Consider the following 19,752-nt stretch of genomic DNA (forward strand, 5'->3'; position numbering starts at 1 on the left):
TGAGAGCCAGTGTGGTGTAGTGGTTAAGAGCGATAGACTCGTAATCTGGTGAACTGGGTTCGCGTCTCCGCTCCTCCACATGCAGCTGCTGGGTGACCTTGGGCTACGGTAGTCACACTTCTTTGAAGTCTCTCAGCCTCACTCACCTCACAGAGTGTTTGTTGTGGGGGAGGATGGGAAAGGAGAATGTTAGCCGCTTTGAGACTCCTTCGGGTAGTGAAAAGCGGGATATCAAATCCAAATTCTTCTTCTTCATCACTGAGCAAGTTTCTTTAGGTTATTCAGGTTCTCCATGGCAAGGACATTCCAGAAGATGCTCATATGTGTCTTCACATTCTCTGTACACATCCCTCCCATTGCCTGTTGCAGCTAGTTGTTGTTCTTATATTTATATCCCACCTTCCCCCCAAGTTGGGATTCAAGGCAGCTCCCAAATTAATTTCAAGGAAACAACAATCACTGGAAGGTGAGGCTGCTTTATTTCAGAAAACAAAATTCAAGTACAGCAATCTTTTGTTGGGAGACCAGAAACAAGTCACAGTGGCAGTAAGCATGTTTGAGAGACATCCACAAAAGAACTGACACATGGCTTCTGTAAGAGTTCATTCAGGGACTGCTCACTCTTCCTTCTCTTCCTCCAAGAGGCATCTGCTTCCTTCCCCTTGGCCCACCCCCAAAGTCCTAATCCCCACCCACCAGGCCCTGGTCCCTCGACCCTGAGGACTTCCAGTCTCCAAATGTTGTGTGCACTCAGCGCCTGCACTGCTTGGGGCCACCGCCTTGGAAGAGGTGGGCTCCCTACTCCTCTCGCTGGGAGACCCTCAGTCCGATTTCTCCTTCTCCTTCATGTGGAGGAACACAATGCTGAACAGGAAGAGGCCCACCATCATGGAGAAGGCACTGGCATAGTAGGGGTACGCCGAGGGGATGAATCGCTCGTACTGCGTGTGCTGGAGGGGGCGAACCGATACCTGGCAAAGGCAGGACGATAGCAGAGCAAGGTGTGAGAAGGCTTCTCGGGAGCCACCAACACTCACGGGTGGGGAGCAGTTCTGTCTCCCACCTTACGGGCAACAAGCAGGCTTCTTGCAAAGCACACACCCAGCAGAGGAAAACCACTATCGAGTCAAAGATTTAATCACTATAATTAATAAATATATCCAGCTCCTCTATTAAAAGCGCACAGAGCAGACTGCAGCATAATCATTAAAGGCCTGTGGTGTTAGGAGGACTGGAGAGCGATTCCGTCCCTCTCACAGGGCAATTGCGGTGAAAAGCCAAAACTGCCCTGAATCATTCTCAGCTCACTGAGTTCCTCCAATGAGAGCCCTGTCCGGGAGCCCCTCATCTCTCATTCCCAAAGGGAAAGGGGTCAGGACAGCTCTTTGGTGGCCCAGGCACTGTGGGCCAGGGATGGGGAATCTGCAGCCATTGGCCATGCCAGCTGGGGTTGCCTATTTAACATAAGAACCACCACCTGCTGGATCAGGTCAGTGGCCCATCTAGTCCAGCATTCTCGTCTTACAAGTGGCCGACCAGATGCCGGTGGGAAACCAGCAAGCACAATTTGAGCACAAGAACAACTCTCCCCTTCTGTGGTTTCCAGCAACTATCTTCTAATAGGCTTGTCTTTTTATTGTTAGATAGCTTGAGAGATCAGGGGCCCCAAGATTTACAGGAGGCACCATCCATGGTATCTTTCCACCAGGCTCTTGGGCCAGAAGCTCCTTCCTTTGCCCAGGCAAAGGCTCTTCTTACCTGGGTGGAGGAGTACAGGTGGGTGTAGCCCAGCCGGTTGTAATCCACTTTGAACTGGAAGACTCCATAGACGTCGGGCAGCTTGAACTGGACACTGTACTTGCCTCCTAGGAGCGAAACACATTTCAGGGGGTCTCAGGCCAACTTGTGGTCAACATGCAAAGAATGTGAAGGAGTCCCCCTCCTTCACCTGTGCATTTCAACAACCTATCCTAACTCCTGTCATTCTGATCTGGAAGCGTAATCGTTTCTGTGGCTCCGGTTCCAGTAGAATTTGTGCCCATTATATAGTTGGGAACTGGAGGTTGCCTCCCAAGGCCTGCTCAGAGGACACCTGCTGAAATTCATGGACCTAAGTGGGTCACACCTCGAGTAGGAATAGCATTGGCTGCTACCCTCAGCCCCAGCACAAATTCTCTGCAAATATCCCTCTCGTTGGCTGTTGCAGCTAGTTGCTGTTATTTTTATTTTATTTCTTTATATCCCACCTTTCTCCCAAGTTGGGATTCAAGGCAGCTTACAACATTATAAAATGCAAAATAAGAAAAGCAAACGAGTTATAAGACAGTAATCCAAATATATCAAAGCACATTTAGAACCAGCAATTAAAATCCAGTTCGCCCTGACAGCAGCCCATCGATCAACACCACCTGCACTTTAGCTTTCAAAGGCCTGTCCGAACAATAAGGTGTCAGCATGCTGACAGAAGAATAGGAGGGAGCCAGTCTAACCTCTCGGGGGGGGGGGGGGGGTCCACAATCAGGGAACCAGCCACTGAAATGGCTCTCCCTCTTTTTCTCTCTCTCTCGTGTCACCACCAGCTGTGCCTCACATGTTTTTGGGACTGAGTTAAGATGCTGAACCTGAGGATCTTAGCAGCTGGGTAGGTTCAGACAGTACAGGTGGCAGGTCTCTCAATTTCTCATCCCCATCCAACATCACTATGACAATTTCATTTTGTTAACGTGGAGGTGTTAGGATACCGAAAACCTGGGTCATAACAGACTGCAAACCTGCATACAAGCTACTCACCTCTGGCCAGAAATGAATCTTTTCTAAAAAGGAACAGAGGTGGTTTCACCTCTCCCCCACTCCTAGGTCACAGTGGAGGGGGCACGAAGGAATACAGGCAAATGGGGACAGCAGAAATTCTGAAATTTTCAAGGGGCTGATAACGCACAACGGAGAAAGTATAGGGGAGAAAACAGAACCAGCTTACCGTTCCTCCTGAGGAAAGTTCTCACAAACGGGTCGATGCGGACAAATTCAAGCTGGATATCATCGCCATCAAAGGGGACCCACTTCCCATCAGAGAGCTTCTCAATTACGATACTGTATTCCTGGGGCGGGGGGGGGGGGGAAGCGAGTGTCATTGGCCGGCTAAAAAGGCATGTGCAGACTGTGAAGGGAACTCTTAAGCTCTGGCTGCAAAGGATGGTTTAAAAATCTCACCACCAGGTCTGTGACGGTGTAGGCACTAGGGGGCACTATCTCCCCCACCCGGTGGTGGGACACCTCTCCCACACGAAGGACGCCTTCCTCCTTGAACACCCAGCGCGACAAAGCCATGGCCAGCTCGTAGTTCCCCGTCTGCGAGTACCTGAGTGACATGAGAAGAGGAAGCCAAGGAATCAGAGTTAACATTTGCTCAAGGGACGTTGCATATGCACAGAAATTCAACTCCAGTACAGGAAGATTAATCAGCGTTATTCGCATGGCAGATCAAGCACGGTCTGCATCGACCTTCGCCAACCTAGAGACTTCCAGGCGTTTCGGACTACAAACCTGGCTGGAGGTGGTGGGTGTCAGCTTGCATTTCTTAATACAGAAAATATTGATCTGATGTGTAGAGATCTTTCCTATTCTAATTAATTCAAGAGGGTTCTGGAAGCTTCTCTGTGTGAAAGAAGCAAGCAGAAGGTTACTGATGTTTGGGTTATTCCTTCAGGGAAGCCGAGTACAGCTGGTTTAAACTGGTTCTGTTATCTCTTTCTGTCAAGGTCATGCTGCCTATAAAAGTAGGGCAAGAAGGAGCCCAAGTTTCACTCTCTCTCTTTCCGCTCTGGTGTGGTGTTCCGTATATAGTGTTAAGATTCAGTCTTATTATAAGCTATTGTAAGGCTTAAGTTAAGTCTGCTGCAACTGGATTTCTTACGGACAGTGCCAATCCTGAATGTATTGGATTTGTGATCAATATGCTCACTTGCCTTCAGTAGCAGTAAAGCTCTGCTGGATGAAATGGCTCTGGTCTATTTTTTGGGAATCCCACAACGTGTTTAAGTTTTTACTCTGCTAACTATACATTGGAACCTACTCGGGATCAATACTGAGCAGAATTTCAATGACAAAAAAACTGCAGATCTAAACACCTGGGGGTCTCCAGGTTGGAGAAGGCTGATCTGCATCAGGTATGTAGTGGAGAATCTTCCCTGCATGAGCTACAGACTATGCTCTGTGTCCCGGGAATAGGCCCATCTGCCTGCGGCACGGGAGAGACATTTTCAGTGGTGGCATGCAGATTACATCACAATCCTCACACACACACGCTCCAACAGCACCTGATGGCTTTTAGCCACCTCACAAAATACCTCTCTTATTCCAGCAGCTGTTTAATCTTCTGGTTGCGGGTGCTTTTATGCTTTCATGCAGTACGGACTTTATCCTCTACTCTGGATTAACTGGCAGAAAACTGTTAGCTATTTCCAGTAGCGTTCCAATGGTTACTTGAGGGATCGTTCTCATGTACCGATGTAAACCGCCCTCAATGTCTCTTTTGAGGATGTAAATTTCCTAACCTGGGAGACCAGGGTTCAAATCCCCACTTGACCACGAAGCTCACCGGGTGACCTTGGACCAGACATTGCCTCTCAGCCTAACCTACCTCCCAGGGATGTTGTGAGGATTAAATGAGAAGGGGGAGAACTATGTATACCACTTTAAGCAACTTGGAGAGGAAGTGAAGTAAAGTAATAAATAAGACTGAATCGTCTCTGTCAAAGGAGCCTCCAAGGGGCTGTGTCCCTGCTCATGCACACAGAAGGTGGGCATCATTTGGAACACAAGAATGGAGTGGAAACCTGACTGTACCTCTGGGAGCCAGGGGTAGCTTTCTGCACAGCAGAGTTGAAGAAGGCGTCACTGAAGAAATCCAGGGAACCACTGAAGACAACACGGGCGTTATTCCGGGCCTGGAGTCCAGCAATCAGGAGCGTGTTCTTCCCAACAGCATGAGGGTACTAAGGGAGCAAAATGACTGGTCAGTGCGGGTGAACCATTTTTCTGAGAGGATGCCAATTGCCATCAGTGGCAGACTTGGGGCTCTCAAATTTCAGAGGCGCCCTGTGCTCCGTCCTGCAGCATTGTTTTGGCGCCCCCTGCAGTCCCGAACCAAAAGGAAAGCAATTGGAGCCTGGCACCAAGATACTTTTTGTCAGCAGGTTTTAAGAAAAGGCAAGCCCCCCCCCCTTTCACGTCATACCTGTGTGATGGGTTTGTCAGGAAAGAAGGAGTAAGAGGTTGAGGAGCCAGTCAGGATATCTAGAACCAGAGGGTTGTCGGGATCAGCCACCATCCTGCAGGGGGGAAAAACTGGCTGTGAAAGAGATGTCCAACAGCAGGGGAGAAGTTTCCTCCCAAGACTCAGTTCAAGATGCCCATGCGCCCCTCCAGGTGGGAGCCCCCAAATATTAATAATGTATTTCTGGAAAGCACTTGGCGCAAGACCCAATGCTGTCTTGAAAGGAGGCTCTTCTCTTTATGCTTAGGATTAAAAATGCAGTAAAGATGAAGAAAAACCATGGGGGGTATCCACTGCTAGTCCTACTTAGAGTAACCCCATTGAAATTTATGGACAACAGGACTAACCTGGGCCAATTCATTTGAGTGGGTCTACTGAGAATGACTTGGCTGGAGAAAGCCCCATGAGCTGGGACTGTAGCAAAGTAGTTACCAAATTTTCTTGTTGTCTAGGTGAAGAAATAGTTTCTTCACTCAGTAAACTGGCCAAGAGCACCAGCTATAGCTGTGGCCAAACACAACCCCCGTGTTGCGGGAGACTCACCCAACTCCCCGAAAGAGGATGGGATTCAGAGGCTTCTTCCCCACAATAGTCGGAGCCTTCAGGAGGTGCTCAGAATCTGCCACAATGAGGGTGTGCTGCAAAGAGACTGCAGTTAAAACCTTTTGGGGACTGCCAACTCTACAGGCAAGTTCAGCCAAATGACAAATGCCTTAGAAGAAGCCATAATCCTCTGCCCACCAGCCCCAACTCCGCCTTTCTTCCCACTCCAACTTTCTCTGCAACACACGAAGGCTGTATTTGGATGGTTACAGCTCGGCACCATCAACCAAGATATGCACAAGCATTTGCATTACAGGGGCAGCCCCTTCACGCACGTCACAATTCAACCAAGTAGTCTCCATATAGCTGTAGCTCCCCATTTCATTGAATCGGACATCTACAGTTACTAGCCAGAATATTTAATTTAATAAATTTAATATAAATTTAATAAATATAATTTGAACCATATTTCTGATACTGGCTTGTTCTGACGCTTGCAGCCAAAGTTTCCAGGTTCCCGATAAAACAGGAAACAATGGTTAACTGCAGTTCTCCTCATTTCATTCATTTCACTGCAAACAGAAGAAAGAGAAGAGGCTGCAAAAGTTGAGATATGATTGTCAGAACGTAGCCAGTGGCTGCTGGCATTCTATTTCCATGTTGGGGCCGAAAGCAGATTCTTCTGATCAATTAACTGGTAAATTGGCATATGTTCTTTGTTTTTCAAATATACATGTAGATGTAGCAAGCACCATCTTGGAAGTAGCTTTCCCTCCTCTGTAGCAGTGAAGAGGCTGTGGCCTTTTCTAAGATGCTGGCTGCCACCTGCAGCCTTCATAAGAGCTTAATGGTTAACGCAAGCAACTGTATCAAAACAGCTACCGTATTTTTTGCTCCATAAGACGCACTTTTTTCCTCCTAAAAAGTAAGGGGAAATGTCTGTGCGTCTTATGGAGCGAATGCATGGTCCCTGGAGCCAAATTGCCGGGGGGGGGGGGGGAAGGCAGATCCTGCTTTTTCTGTTGTAGAAAGAGCTAAAGGCTAACGAGGGAAAGAGAGCCTTGAAAGGAACCCGCTCAACAGCTGATTGCAGGAGATCGGGGAGGGAGATAAGGGAGCTAGCTCCCTTCCTGCCCCGCCCAGGCCCCTTGCACAGCCCTTTGGGAGGGCTGAGGATCCTGGGAAATTGAGTTTTTCAGCCATTTGAGGCTCTCTGTTACTTTTCCTCTTGCTTTCTATTACTGGCTGGTGCTTACTGGTTTGCTTTCTTCTTGCTTCCTATTACCTACTGGTGCTTACTGGCTTGTACTCGTTTGCCTTCCTCTTGCTTCCTATTACTTGCTGGTGCATACTGGTTTGTACTGGTGCTTACTAGTCTGTACTGGTGCTTACTGGTTTGTACTGGTTTGCTTTCCTCTTGCTTTCTATTACCTGCTGGTGCTTACTGCTCTGTACTGGTGCTTACTGGTTTGTAAGCAATGCTTTTCCCCCTTTGCAAAAGCCGCACAAATCTGAACTGATCCTCAAAAAGCAGGCAGGGCTTTTCCCTTTGCAAAAAAAGCTGCAAAACTTTGAGCTGATTCTCAAAAAAACACACATGGGTTTTAGAGGAGGAAAACCAGAAAAATATTTTTTCCCCTGGTTTCCTCCTGTAAAAACGAGGTGCGCCCTATGGTCCGGAGCGTCCTATGGAGCGGAAAAATACGGTGCATATTTACTGCCTAGAGGAAAGCCGGTCTACCCAACACTTTGCATCCTGCTGCTTACCTGACCCAGATCAGAGACATCGTAGTTGTGATGGTCAATGACAGCTGTCTTCTCCTCATCAAATTCTATGCCACATTCACTTCCCAGCTCTCGAAGGGGATCGCCTAAGAATTGTCAACATTGTACTTGTTTGGAAAAGGGGCAGCTGTTTATAATTAAAGCCACAAATAGCCTGGCATCTACTTAGATTTCTGTCTCAAAGATGACACACACAAATCACTCTCTATGTACGAAGAAATGTTCTATGCATAGAAAAAGAGGGCGGAAGTGCTCAGTGCTCTATTTTATGATGGCGCAAATGTTTACTTAACTCTGTTCAAGATAGCAGCTTCCAAGCAGATGCAAAGGAAGGGGGGGGGAAACATGCCACCTTCAAAGATGACAGCAGACAGAAACAGACCCTTTTGCTTTCCTTTGAGATAATGGCTATATAGACAGAAAAGGTGCTAATGGAAGAGCCATTAAGAAGCTGAGGCACCCTGGTTTTGTTGTTTCTTAAATCTACACTTGTTCAACACTCAGGTAGAAGAAGAAAGTCAGCTCCTGCCAACCTGGTGCCCTCCCATTGCAACTCCCATCAGCTCCAGTCAGCACAGCTGCTAATACCAGTCCAAAACACCTAGAGGGTACTGGGTTGGCGAAGTTTGGCTTAGGAGGTCAGTTCTCCAGCTAAACAGAGAAAGGTTCAACACATTTACAGTTAGCATTCAGAAAGAGTACTTTGTCCTGTATTTCCTGTTTAATTTACAGTGGTACCCAGAATTCCAGGACTGCTATAGCCAAAGGAATTCTAGGCACGGGCAGCTCAACCAAGCTACAAAACAAAATGGCTGACCGAGAAGTTCCCCCTTCATGGTGGGTGTGGGGAGAAGCTCTCTATCAAGTCAAAGGTTCTCCGTTGGATAAAGTTCATTTTACTGACCAATATCTGAACTGGCTGCCACAAGGATGCTTCCCCCTCCATCGATGAAAGCAGCAATGGTCTCCACATTAATGTTGCCTCCAAAATCTGAAACGAAGGGCCAATGATGCTTAAACATGTCAAAGCAAAAGCTAGATTTGCAAGGAGCAGTTTGCAGGAGGGATAATATCTGCAGTGCATACAGAGGTAGGTGAAGCAGCTGGACTTCAGGGTTGCACACCTCAAATGACAGATTTCCAGCAGCCAACCCCCACCCCAAAACTCATTTTTAAAAACGTAAATCTTTTTCTAGCAAAAAGCAACACGCAGTTGTATTTATCCACGTATTCAACCAATAACAACTCATCCTCACCTGCTTACAATATGCAAAGTGCCATGCCTATTGTAAGGTGACAGAAAGAAATGCCTTTCAACCCCAACCAAAAATCCCTCAAATGAAGACCACTTCCTACTCAACAGGTGAAATATAAGCTGTTCAAGGAACAGGTGCAGAAAGCAAAACAGAATAATGGCACACAAGTATTATTTATACAATAAGCACTGAACAGTTCAAGGAAGTAAAGCTCGAACAAACTTGGTGGTCTTCACTTCTGAATAGACGCAGCATAGGGTTGCACTGCAAACCTCTATACATTGCTTCATTTCTGTCTTACCTTCTACAGATGGAGAGAAGATAATCAGGTTGTCATACAGGAACTCTCCATATTTAATGAGAGACAAGCCAGGGTCATCTGCAGTCCTGAAGGTGAGATCAAAGCCCCTATCTAGATTTAGAAGTGCGAGAGAAAATAAGGCACTTGTAATATTCCCAAGCACAGAGGAAAAATCCAGGAACCAGTAAAGTTCTAGGTCCACTAGACATTGCTAAAAGACTGACGGGCAAATCAGGGAGTTCCAAATTCCCATTTTGCCTCTGCTGGCCTGAAACAACCCCCACAGTGCCTCTTCTATTCCCCTTGTTTCCAATACCTGCCCTACAGAAGCCCAATACCTGCCCTACATAATTATTTACGCAGATTGTTCATTTATCCTAAAAGCATTTATTAACCATCAAATATAAAATCTCTTGAGCTGCCTAAAATGAGCTTGAGGGTTATGTTATGAAATAACAAAGTTATTACCTGGAAAAGCCTGGGAATTAGAACAAATCGTGTCCCACCACTGCCTTCCACTCCTAACCCTCTAAAGCAGGCACAGGCAAACTCCAGCCCTCCAGATGTTTGGGACTACAATTCCCATCATCCCTAGCAAGCAGGACAAGTGGTCAGGGATGATGGGAATTGTAGTCCCAAACATCTGGAGGGCTGGAGTTTGCCAATGCCTGCTCTAAAGCTGAGGTGGAGAGTCAGATGTAGCTCACCAGGCTTCCCCCAAGGCCACATCCCACACTAGCTCTGCACCCTCCTTCGAATGTTTTCTATTCATTTCTTTTTTGCATTTATAAACTCACCAAGGAGCTCAGATTGGGATATGCAGCTTGGGATACGCGGCTCTACCCCTCCTCCTCAACTGCCCTGCAAGGTAGGTTTGGCTAAGAGTTTCATGGCTGAGTGGCGGTGGGGATTTAAGTGCTGGTCCCGGTCTAACACTCTAACCACTATTCCACACTGGAACGTGTGCTGGTAATCTGATAACAGTTCGTGTGAGAATCTGTGCATATACAATACCGCCTAGCGGTGTGATGATTCTGAGTGCTGGACAGGCACCTTCGGAGGGGGGAGGCTCCGAATCCCCAGCTCAGCAATGAAACTAACTTGGGGGGCGGGGCAGTCTGACCTACCTCACAGGGTTGTTGTGGGGGATGGAATGAGGAACAAGAGAACCATGTGCTCGATAAATGTAATAAATATATAAATGTAAGTCACAGTCCAAAGCTAGGAATTCCACGTGTTGACACCCCCCCCCCCACCGCTGGCATGTCCCTTCTGGGAGGTTGCCTTCAAGGGAATGCTGGCCTGGCGCTGGAAAAGGCTCCCACCCCACAACCCCGTCTGCTCTAAAGAGCTCCCCGCTCCTGGGCCAGACCTGCCAGGCTGCGCATGAAGAGCGAGTGCGTGTCCTTCAGGTTCATGTTCTCCAGCAGCACCAGCGTGCGGGTCCCGCCTCCCCCGGCCGCCGCCTCCCGCGCCAGGCATAGGAGCACCAGCGCCGCGGCTAGAGAAGCTGCCATCGACCTCCGCCGGCGCAGCCCGGGAGCTCCACGCACTGCCGCCGCCATCTTGCCTTCTCCCACTCTCCGAGCGACACGGAAGCGAACTCGGCCGCAGCCACCCAATCAGCGGACGTCGCCCTCTCAGGAAAGGCGGGCACCCAAGCGTCTCCCAGCCAACCAACAGCAGGCGACGGGGCAACGTGATGCGCGCGAGAGCCAGTGCCCGCCCTGCTTTCCGCCGTGAGCCAATCGGAGACAGACAACTCTCGACACGGCCGAACCTTCCTGCCATTGCTCCCCGCGGCCGGATCTGCCAGTCCGAGCTTCGGCCCTTAGCGGAAGCCAATCGCTGCTTCCCTTTTGCTGCTGGTATCCAATCAAGCATGAGCGCAGCCATGGCTAATACAGCGCGGAGCTGAGCGATTGTTGCTAGGCAACGGAGGCATCTAGGCCTTAACGGCCTCCATTGATTTCGAAAACAAACATTTTAAAGGTCTTCTCCCAGTCACGTTTTATTGCCATTTCCCAACACACACACGCAAACGACAGCTAAAATTTAATCATTTTGGATTGCAAATATATTTTTCATAACATTTATATATAAACATATTTAAAATATAGGTTATGTATTCATATATTGGCATGCTCACAAATATTCCCCCCCAAAATTATTTCTTTCAAAATATTCTGGCAGCAGCAGGTACATAAACCCCCATAAGGAAAACAAGGGATTGTAACCAACTAAATTCCACTGAGAGTAGACCCATTAAAATTATGTACATTAACTTTGAGTAGGACCAGCATTGGACACAACCCAAGGAACATAAACCAGCAGGATTAAGTGGGAAAGAGGGTGTTTACTTAACTGACCTGCAAGAGCTAAAAACCACTTGCAGAATTTTGTTTAGATCAAACCTGGTGTTGTCTCTGACCTCTCAAATGCTCAGTTAATTTGTTTGTTTTTAAGATAAGTGGCAAGAATCTGGTAAACCAATGCTGTAACTGAATGAGCATTTATTGTCTGAGCTGCAGCCCAAGATAGGAAAAGAGGTGGTGAGGGAAAACCTACCTACTTTAAATGAATTCACAGCTGAGATTCCGGCATTGCATTGGGTTGGACTAGATGAGCCTTGGGGTCCCTTCCAACTCTGTGACGCAGGATTGAGACAGAAAGTGCAACTCTAGGGTTCTTCTTGTCAACAGTAACTCCAAGTCCAATGGGGCTTTTGGGCTTGGAAAGTAGGCTTGCCACATGTCAGGAAAATTCCTGACATGTCCTGGTTTTCACGTGTAAAAATGTTGCCGGGGGAATTCTGCCAAACAGGCAAAATGTCAGAGAGAAGCTGGGTGTGTGGCAATGTGATGGGAAAAGCTCAAAAAGCTTGAAATCACTATTGGTTCCCCCCAGAAAGCTAAGCAATTTGGGTTTGTTCCCAAATTGGTGGTGGTTTCCTTAAAAAAGCTCAACAACTCTGCAGGCGTCAGGAATTTTACTTTTTAAAAAATATGGCAACCCTATTGGAAAGCATGTGCAGGATTTCAGCTGCTGATGAAAAATCTATATCTGAATGACCAGGGGCATCAGCGCCATGGGACCCTTTGGCTAGAAAAGTTAAGAATAGTTCGCCGTTCTACTAGGGGGCCAGGGGTGTGTGTGAAGGATTGGATCAATGCCATGCAGCCTAATCCCTACCATATCAGTATGAGAAAGCTAGCCAAAGTGCAAAAGTGCCACATAGCTTGAACACCACAAAAAGAGTTAGCACAGTTAGCATGTGGATGGCAGGAAAGCTAAACCCAGATTCCTCATCCCAGTTCCTGTGGGACAGCCAGAGATTTACTAGTGCCATGTAGCCAAGATGCCTGCCGGCGGCTTCTGTCTTCTTTCCAGGGATCCTCTGCTGTGCAGTCTTGCTCCTCGTAACAGTGGTTGATCCGGCCTGCAGCCAGAGAGCAGAACAGGCCTCCTTGGATTCCAGAGTAGTGATCCAACAGAGCTTCCATACTGGGGAACTCCACATTCAAATGCTATGAGAACAGGAGAAAAGAGAAGAAATGATAAGAGATCAAAAACTGGCTGTTGCTCGCAAACTACCCCTCATTGGCTGAGCTTCTGTGATGTCACATAATGTTTCCACACAATCTAATTTGCGAAGAAGAACCATCCCTTGTGGAATTTCAAAACAAATCAATGCAGGAGCTATTATTGAGAGGTAAGGGAAATATTTATTTAAAGGAATGAAATGTACCAGATTGGGCTTAGAGAGGGAGGCTTTAGGGACAGGAAGAGCTGTGTAATGTTGCTATTGCTATTGCCATACTTTGTTTCTGGACTGCTTTTGGCCAAAAAGACCCCCAAAAAGAGTTCAGAAATGTTTGTAAGTGCTAGTATAATTTTTATTGTTTTCAATATTTCAGTTAATGTTTTAACATTTTAATCTTTTAACCAATTGATTCAAATCCAATTAGTTGCCATTCCTTCTGGCTCCTGGAAACTTGCTTATCTCGTGCACCAAAGCGATGAGACAATGGTCCAATATACAGTATTGGCGATATTGTATGACAGGAGTTTTAAAAAACCTGTTTGAATGTGCTTGCAACAACTGAATCAGACAGAGCTAGCGTGTCATTTTCCTCAAGTTCTCACCTCCACAGAATACTTTCCAAGCTGGCTCCTGTAAATCTGGTAAGGGATTATTCCACATCTTGTCCTCACTGTAAGACACCACTGATTGGTGGCCCCTGGCTCAGCCCAGAGGAGGAAGGCTCCAATTACATCATTCCTGAGCAGCGCCATCCCGGCATCCCTGAAAACCAGAAGGGCGTGCGGAAGAAGAGACCTCTGAGCAGGATGAAAACAGCCCGATGAACCAGGTTTCTCTCTCTGGAGCAGAAGCCCTCTCCCCTCTCCAGCCCTTCCACGTCTGGGAATAAAGTCTACCATCCAATGCGCCCTTCCCTTGGAGTAAGCAGCACCGGAAACAGTGGGACTTACTTCAGAGTAAGCACGATTAAGTTTGCACCACAAGTGTAGGAAATGTTTGGCTACCTTCCTTCTGTCATTCAACAACAAACAGTGGCTACTAGCCATGATGGCAGTATGCCTTTTGATGGGAATTACAAGTGGGGACAGCACTGCTGTTGTACTCAGGTCCTGCTTACAGGCTTCCCATTGGGGCTGGGCCCTATGAGAACAGAATGCTGGACCAGACAGGCCATTGGTCTCTTCTAGCTGCAGGGCTTCTCTCACGTTCTTACCCATTTGGCACCAGCAACCATGAATTTATATGGGAAATCTTAGTTTCCTTCTTGTGATCAACCACCTGCGCTGTGCAGTTTACTTCCATTCCCCAATCTGCAAGCATCCTTGTAGGCCTCCTGTCAGAGGGCACACAAGGGGAGACCTCTCCTCACCTGTCGATGCCCGCAAAGGACCACACGTTCTCCATCAGACTGCTGTCGTTATCCAGCAAGCAAGCCAGGCTCCCTCTGCTGCCTTTGCTGTCGCAGCTGGTGAGAACTGAAGCCAAGAAGGAAACACAGGGGGAGGTTATACAAAAGAGACCATCTCAGCAGGATAGATGCTTGAACAAAATCTCAAAAGAACGATGAAGTAGGACTTCCGGGGAGAGGAATTGGCGGTTCAACTGTCTCTCTATTAGCATGCCACAGACAGAATATAATTATATGGTGATTGATAACTGACAGATGGTCTGACTATTAATCACTCTGGAATATAAGGGTGATATGGGAGCAACCTCAAATGCTTTGGATGAAGCCATTTTATGCTGTCTTCACCTGGCGGCTTGGGCGGGAGTGAGAATGAGCTGGCAAGCTAGGGAGTTGACACTATGCCCAAATGCCATGTAAGCACCTTTCATAGGTAGAAAACTCACAGACCCACTTTCTTAAACACTTCAGGGACAAGGTAACATAGAGATACCCCTCTATCTGCTGGTGAAAATTTACAATCTACAAATTTGTAAGTACTGCATTCTGTCATTAAGAAGAACAGAAAGGAAAAGTGGACATTAAAGTTTCTAAGAAAGAGTGAAAAGCCTGATTTATGGTTGACAATAAATATTAAACAGATGAAGGAATCATTAACACTTTTTCTCTTGCTTGCCGCTAAAGAGCTGAAATAACCGAAACTGGCAATTACTCCATTATTCCAGCCATGGAAATAAGTTATTGTGAAACAGGATATGCTTGCTGTGATCTTAAGGTGGAAATATTAAGGTAGACTGAGTGGCTAATAATATTCAAAACATCAAAAGTACCCAATATGGCAAATGTACCTTTAGATCTCCCAGGGGCTGTTGGTATTGTTCAACAGTTGATGGCTGAACAATTAAAAATGATCAGATGTTTGATGAAAGGGGGAAAGAAAATGAATCTGAGAAATATGAAATATGAAATGGAAATGAAGAATACTTAACTGCTTCATACTGAATAGATGAAAAGCTGGCAGGACTGGATGATGAAATAGCTAAATTGAATAAAGCAGGTGCTGAAATGGAAATGCCTTGCATAAAAGGATTTGGGAGAGGAGAAAATCACAAACAGAGAGATGGGAAATTAAATGGATATGGCATCGATGGAGTTGAGAGGATATAAAGCTTTGGGAAAACTTCAATCCTGGTCTTTCTTCAGTTATAGAAAGAAAAAGTATTTTGCCTACAATTTGGAGCAAATTCAGAGAATGATGCTACTAAATTTACACTACTCTCTGGAAAAAAAACTGGAAAAAATGAAAATGGAAGGTCCTAAAGGAGGAGATCGAGGTACTATCAAAAATACACCAGGAAATGGAAACACAACAGGAAATGGGTGAGACTCTGGATGAGAGAGAGGGGAATGTCAGACTCCCAGGGTGAAAGGCTGGGATGAGAAAATATCTCAGGTGAGAGCTGGGATGAGTTACTATCTTCTGTGATTGGTAAGGGCTTATAATTACTTTTAAGAGGACTGCACATTATACTTATTCAATTGGTGTTTTTTTGTAGCAGCTATTTTACTGTATTACTAAATTTTTTAATAAGGATCTCATTACAAGAAAAAGAAATAAATGAGGAATGAGAATGCAAAAGGAGATGCAGGAGGCAAGCTATCCTCTGAAAAGCAGGGATAAAAACACCCCAAAGACACGCTTGGAAATAAACAGAAGCTCTTTGCATAGCTGGAATGCAACATGGGTGAAACAGCAGCACAGGATTTTCTCTTCTGTCTCCCTGAACAGCAGAATCTTCTGCATTCCCCAAATACTCACACATCTCTCGGGCGCTCTGCTGCAACTGAGCCTCGAAGGTGCAGCCCCGATAGGCTCCGGAGCGGAGGGTTTTGCTGCGGATCGCCTTCTTCCGCACCAGGATTGGGGAGCAGTATGGATTCCCCGGGCGAGAGGTGCCCAGGCTGCTCCTTTCCTCCAAATCCAGCCTCTCTCTCTAGGGATACGAGATAGAGACGGATGGACACAGAGCAGGAGAAGCAGAATCTGGAGCTGGCGATAAAGTTTAGCAGGAAGCTGGATGGCTCAAAGCTCCACCCCAGCGCAGCAGGTCACCTTGAGGAAAACCAGGTGGTGCCTTTCCTGCCGGCACTCTGGATCAGACCCAAAGCCTTCTTTTGGAAGGCAGTTTCCTCCTGATCCAGGTCCGGACATAGAAAACTGCCTCACACCAAATCAGACCATTGGTCAATCCAGCTCAGCATTGCCTACACTGACTGGCAGCAGTGGCTCTCCATGGTTTCAGGCAGGTAGTATTTTTTCTAGTCCTACCCGGAGATGCGCAGCTGGGCTCACTTCCTCAGCTTACTCAAAGAAGAACCCCAGAGGGAACCCGCTTACCACGCTGATGGAAGGGCCAAAGTCAGCAGGGCACGGAAGCCTCCGGAAGGACACCAACGCATTGACATTTTGGGATACGTCCTCCGGATCAAGGGACTCCCAGGCCACCCGGTTATCCAGAGAGGCTCCCAGCAGCCTCACAGGCTCCTGCTGCGTGGAACCACTGGGGGGCCATTCTTGGTCCTCAGGATGCGTCAGGAGATAGTAGAGCTGGAAGGAGCGGCAGAGCAAGAAGTGCAAAATCTGGACCTGAAGGGCAGAAAACGCAGGAAGCACATTAGCCACCACCAGCCCCCCCCCTCTTGTTCCCCTTCCAAGGGCCAGTCCGTAAGCTCAGGCAATGGCTGAAAGCAGCTTCACTCCTGAGTGGCACATTTCTGTCAGGAGAGGAGCAGGCACTAAACATCTCCCCTCATGGGGCAGCAGGATTAGTGCTCCCCAAGTTTTCACGGCGACCAACGGTGCTCGCTGTTTCTGGGGGCAAGAGGCAGGGCCTTCTTGGTGGTGACTTCACCGGTTATAGAATGTTCATCCTCTAGTGGATAAGGCAAATTCATGGAGGATACGTCCATCAATGACTATATTTCTCCTCCACTGTCAGAGATGCTATACCTCTGAACGCCTGCCCCAACAGCGGGCCTACCTCACTGGGCTGGCTGCCCACAAACAAGTGGCAGAAGAGGGTGCTGCGAGGGCTGCGCGGGTTGCGGGCCACAAAGGCGAACTGGCACTCAGTGGGTATCCAGGTGCTATACAGGATGCGCTTGAGGGCATGCGCCATAAGCAGAGCCTGCAGGAAAAGAGGAGGAGGAAGGGGCAATGAGGTCAAGCAGGTGGCAACCCACGTCCTCACCAAACAACCACTGGGCTGCCTCATCTAAGCAGAGAAGGCCTCCCCGGCCTCAGGGCTCATTTGTCCTCAGGATATCTTCACCACAACCCAGCAAGGTGGGCCAGCCGGAAAATGAAACGGGACCCCCACCCAGCCTGGCAGAAGCCCCAGTTAACTCCTCATAAGGCAAGATGGCTCCTAGTTCCGGCATGCTGTCCATGGCCCCGCTCCTACCTCCCCCTCTGCGTTGTACATCTTCAGACCCTGCAGGCAAAACTTGAGGACAACGGATCGCCGCCTGGGGCAGTCCTGTGTTCCGGGAGAGCAGGATGAGAGATGGAGAAACGGAGAAACGGAGAAACAGAGTCAGAGATGGCACACCAAGGAGACTCGCTTGGCTCTTCTACACACACGAAGCAGAGACAATTCCCTTTTGCTCCCCGCACCTCCAGAATTTTTGGGGCTTTGTAGCATGCACATCCCATGGGCTCAGAGCCGGAGCTGGTTTCACAGTGTCAGAGTAATGATCCCCCCAAATAGGGGGAAGAAGCATTGGGGCTAGTGCCTCTAAGTACATGCAGAGGGCTAATGTGGCCACAACCAGCTCCGAGTGCTTACCTTCAGGCGTTGAAGCTGCTGCTGGACGGCCAGAGCCTTCTGCTGGAGCTCTGCATCCTCGACGGTAAAGGAGCCCACATACTGTTGCCAAGGGAAGGAGGAGAGTGAGATAGGAGAATACCCTGGGGGGCCCTTCTAAGGACCCACATGGAACACCAAGGAGGACCTGGCAAGAAGAGGCCTCTGGGGAGCAATGAAGGGAGATGCACCTCAAACCTCCACTGCCTCCCTTGCAAAAAAAAAAGGGGGGGTTCCTGACAGACTCCTTAGACTAGCTGCTGAGCTAGGGTGGCCCTCTCTTTTCTCTGGGATTCTCCCTTCCTCTGCTTTGATCCTTTGCAAGGTTTCCAGGGGAATGGGCTGAGCAGCAAAGCAGGCTTCCACCTAGGCTGAATGGAAGGAGGAGCCATGGGCTGCCTCAATGGGCACAGATGTCCCTGCAAAGCCAGGCAAGGCAACAGAGGCAATAATGGCCCAACCCTGCTCACTTTCCAGATCCCTGGCCATGGGATCAAGGCAGGCAGGATGTAGATCAGCCCCTCTACCCCACAATCTCTCCCCACCCTGCCCTGCCCTGCCAAGTCCTCCCTTTCATAGACACCTAGACAGCTGCCACCCATGTAGCTCAGTACTGTCTACACTGACTGGCAGCAGTGGCTCTTCTGCATTCCAGACTGAGGTTTTAGCTGGCTTGGAATTGAGCCTGAGACCTTCTGCATGCAGAGCAGATGCTCTACCCACTGCCCTCCCTGCTCCCCCCCCCCCATAGAAAGCTGCCTTATACTGAGTCAGTGTTGCCTACACTGACTGTCAGCAGAGGTTCGCCATGGTTTCAGGCAGGGATCCCTCCCAGCCCCACATGGAGATGCTGCCAGTGGAGACTGAACTTGGGACGTTCTCATGCCAAGCAGGTGCTCCACCCCTGAGCTATTACGATCCTTCCTCCCCCCCTGCCACAAGAGTGAAAGCCCAGCCCAGCCTCACCTCCGCCAGTTTGGCGATGACCCGCCCGCCCCTCTGCTGGTGGTGGTGCGGGGAAGCCAGGGGCTCTGGCCCTCCCCAGTACTCGGAGCGCTGCTTCTTCATGGCGCCGGCGGCTGGGACCGCTCCGGGGGTTGCTGCGGGGATGGAGACATGGAGATAGAGGGAGGAGACGGCCTCTCCCCGAAGAGGCACCGCGGATGCCCAAGCGGCATGGGAGGAAGGGGCACCTCCGCCCCCGCACTGGCCCCAAGAGAAAAGGATGGGGAGGGGGCGCTGGGTGCCAGGAAAGAGATATGGGGGGCGGGCGAGGAGGAGATGCCCCAGGAGCAGTTCCCGGGGTCCCCATCCCACCCCATAGGAATTCCCAAAAGGAGAAGAGCTTCTCTTCCCACGACGGGGGGCGCTCTGCACGTGCCCAGAAGCCTCCTTCTCCCGTCCTGCCACAGGAGAAGGAGAAGGATGGAGAAAAGCCGCCTGCCTGCCTGCCTGCCTGCCTTCCTCCCTCCGCGCAGCACTCACCTGGCAGAGGCGGCGTGGGAAGCCGCCGCCGCGCATCTCCTCCGCGCCCAGGCTCTCCGCTCTCCGCAGCTGCAGCAGCATCTTCCCGGCCCCTGCTCAGCCTCTCCGGCCCGGCTCACCTGGAAGCGCCGCCTCCGCAGCAGACCCCGAATCCCGGCCGACCAATGAGCGGCCAGGAATGCGAGGCCCCGCCCCCGGCTGCGGAGATGTAGCAGCAGGTGGGGGGCGGCGGCGCAGAGCGACATGCAGCGCTTAGGCTTGGCGAGAGCCCCCCACCCGCCCTTGCTGGGCA

General features: G+C 49.1%; 2 protein-coding genes across 2 annotated transcripts; both read right to left on the minus strand.

The window, feature by feature from the left end:
* Positions 1–456: 456 nt before the first annotated feature.
* Positions 457–10,758, minus strand: DDOST (dolichyl-diphosphooligosaccharide--protein glycosyltransferase non-catalytic subunit). The gene is made up of 11 exons (XM_033159352.1): positions 10,533–10,758; positions 9,161–9,271; positions 8,508–8,594; positions 7,586–7,689; positions 5,819–5,913; positions 5,237–5,330; positions 4,846–4,994; positions 3,211–3,358; positions 2,978–3,098; positions 1,759–1,865; positions 457–971 (listed from the first exon to the last, which is right to left on the minus strand). The coding sequence occupies exons 1-11, from the start codon at positions 10,723–10,725 to the stop codon at positions 822–824; spliced, it is 1,359 nt and encodes a 452-aa protein (XP_033015243.1). The 5' UTR covers positions 10,726–10,758; the 3' UTR covers positions 457–821.
* A 1,069-nt stretch (positions 10,759–11,827) lies between these two features.
* On the minus strand, positions 11,828–19,541 carry SH2D5 (SH2 domain containing 5). Its single transcript, XM_033159353.1, has 10 exons — positions 19,461–19,541; positions 18,942–19,075; positions 17,958–18,038; positions 17,574–17,648; positions 17,151–17,297; positions 16,508–16,756; positions 15,929–16,103; positions 14,074–14,179; positions 13,307–13,466; positions 11,828–12,687 (listed from the first exon to the last, which is right to left on the minus strand). Exons 2-10 carry the CDS (start codon positions 19,041–19,043, stop codon positions 12,466–12,468), a joined length of 1,317 nt encoding a protein of 438 aa, XP_033015244.1. The 5' UTR covers positions 19,044–19,075; positions 19,461–19,541; the 3' UTR covers positions 11,828–12,465.
* Positions 19,542–19,752: the final 211 nt, after the last annotated feature.

Source organism: Lacerta agilis, chromosome 8 (genome assembly GCF_009819535.1).
Source record: "Lacerta agilis isolate rLacAgi1 chromosome 8, rLacAgi1.pri, whole genome shotgun sequence".
NCBI classification, from domain to species: domain Eukaryota; kingdom Metazoa; phylum Chordata; class Lepidosauria; order Squamata; family Lacertidae; genus Lacerta; species Lacerta agilis.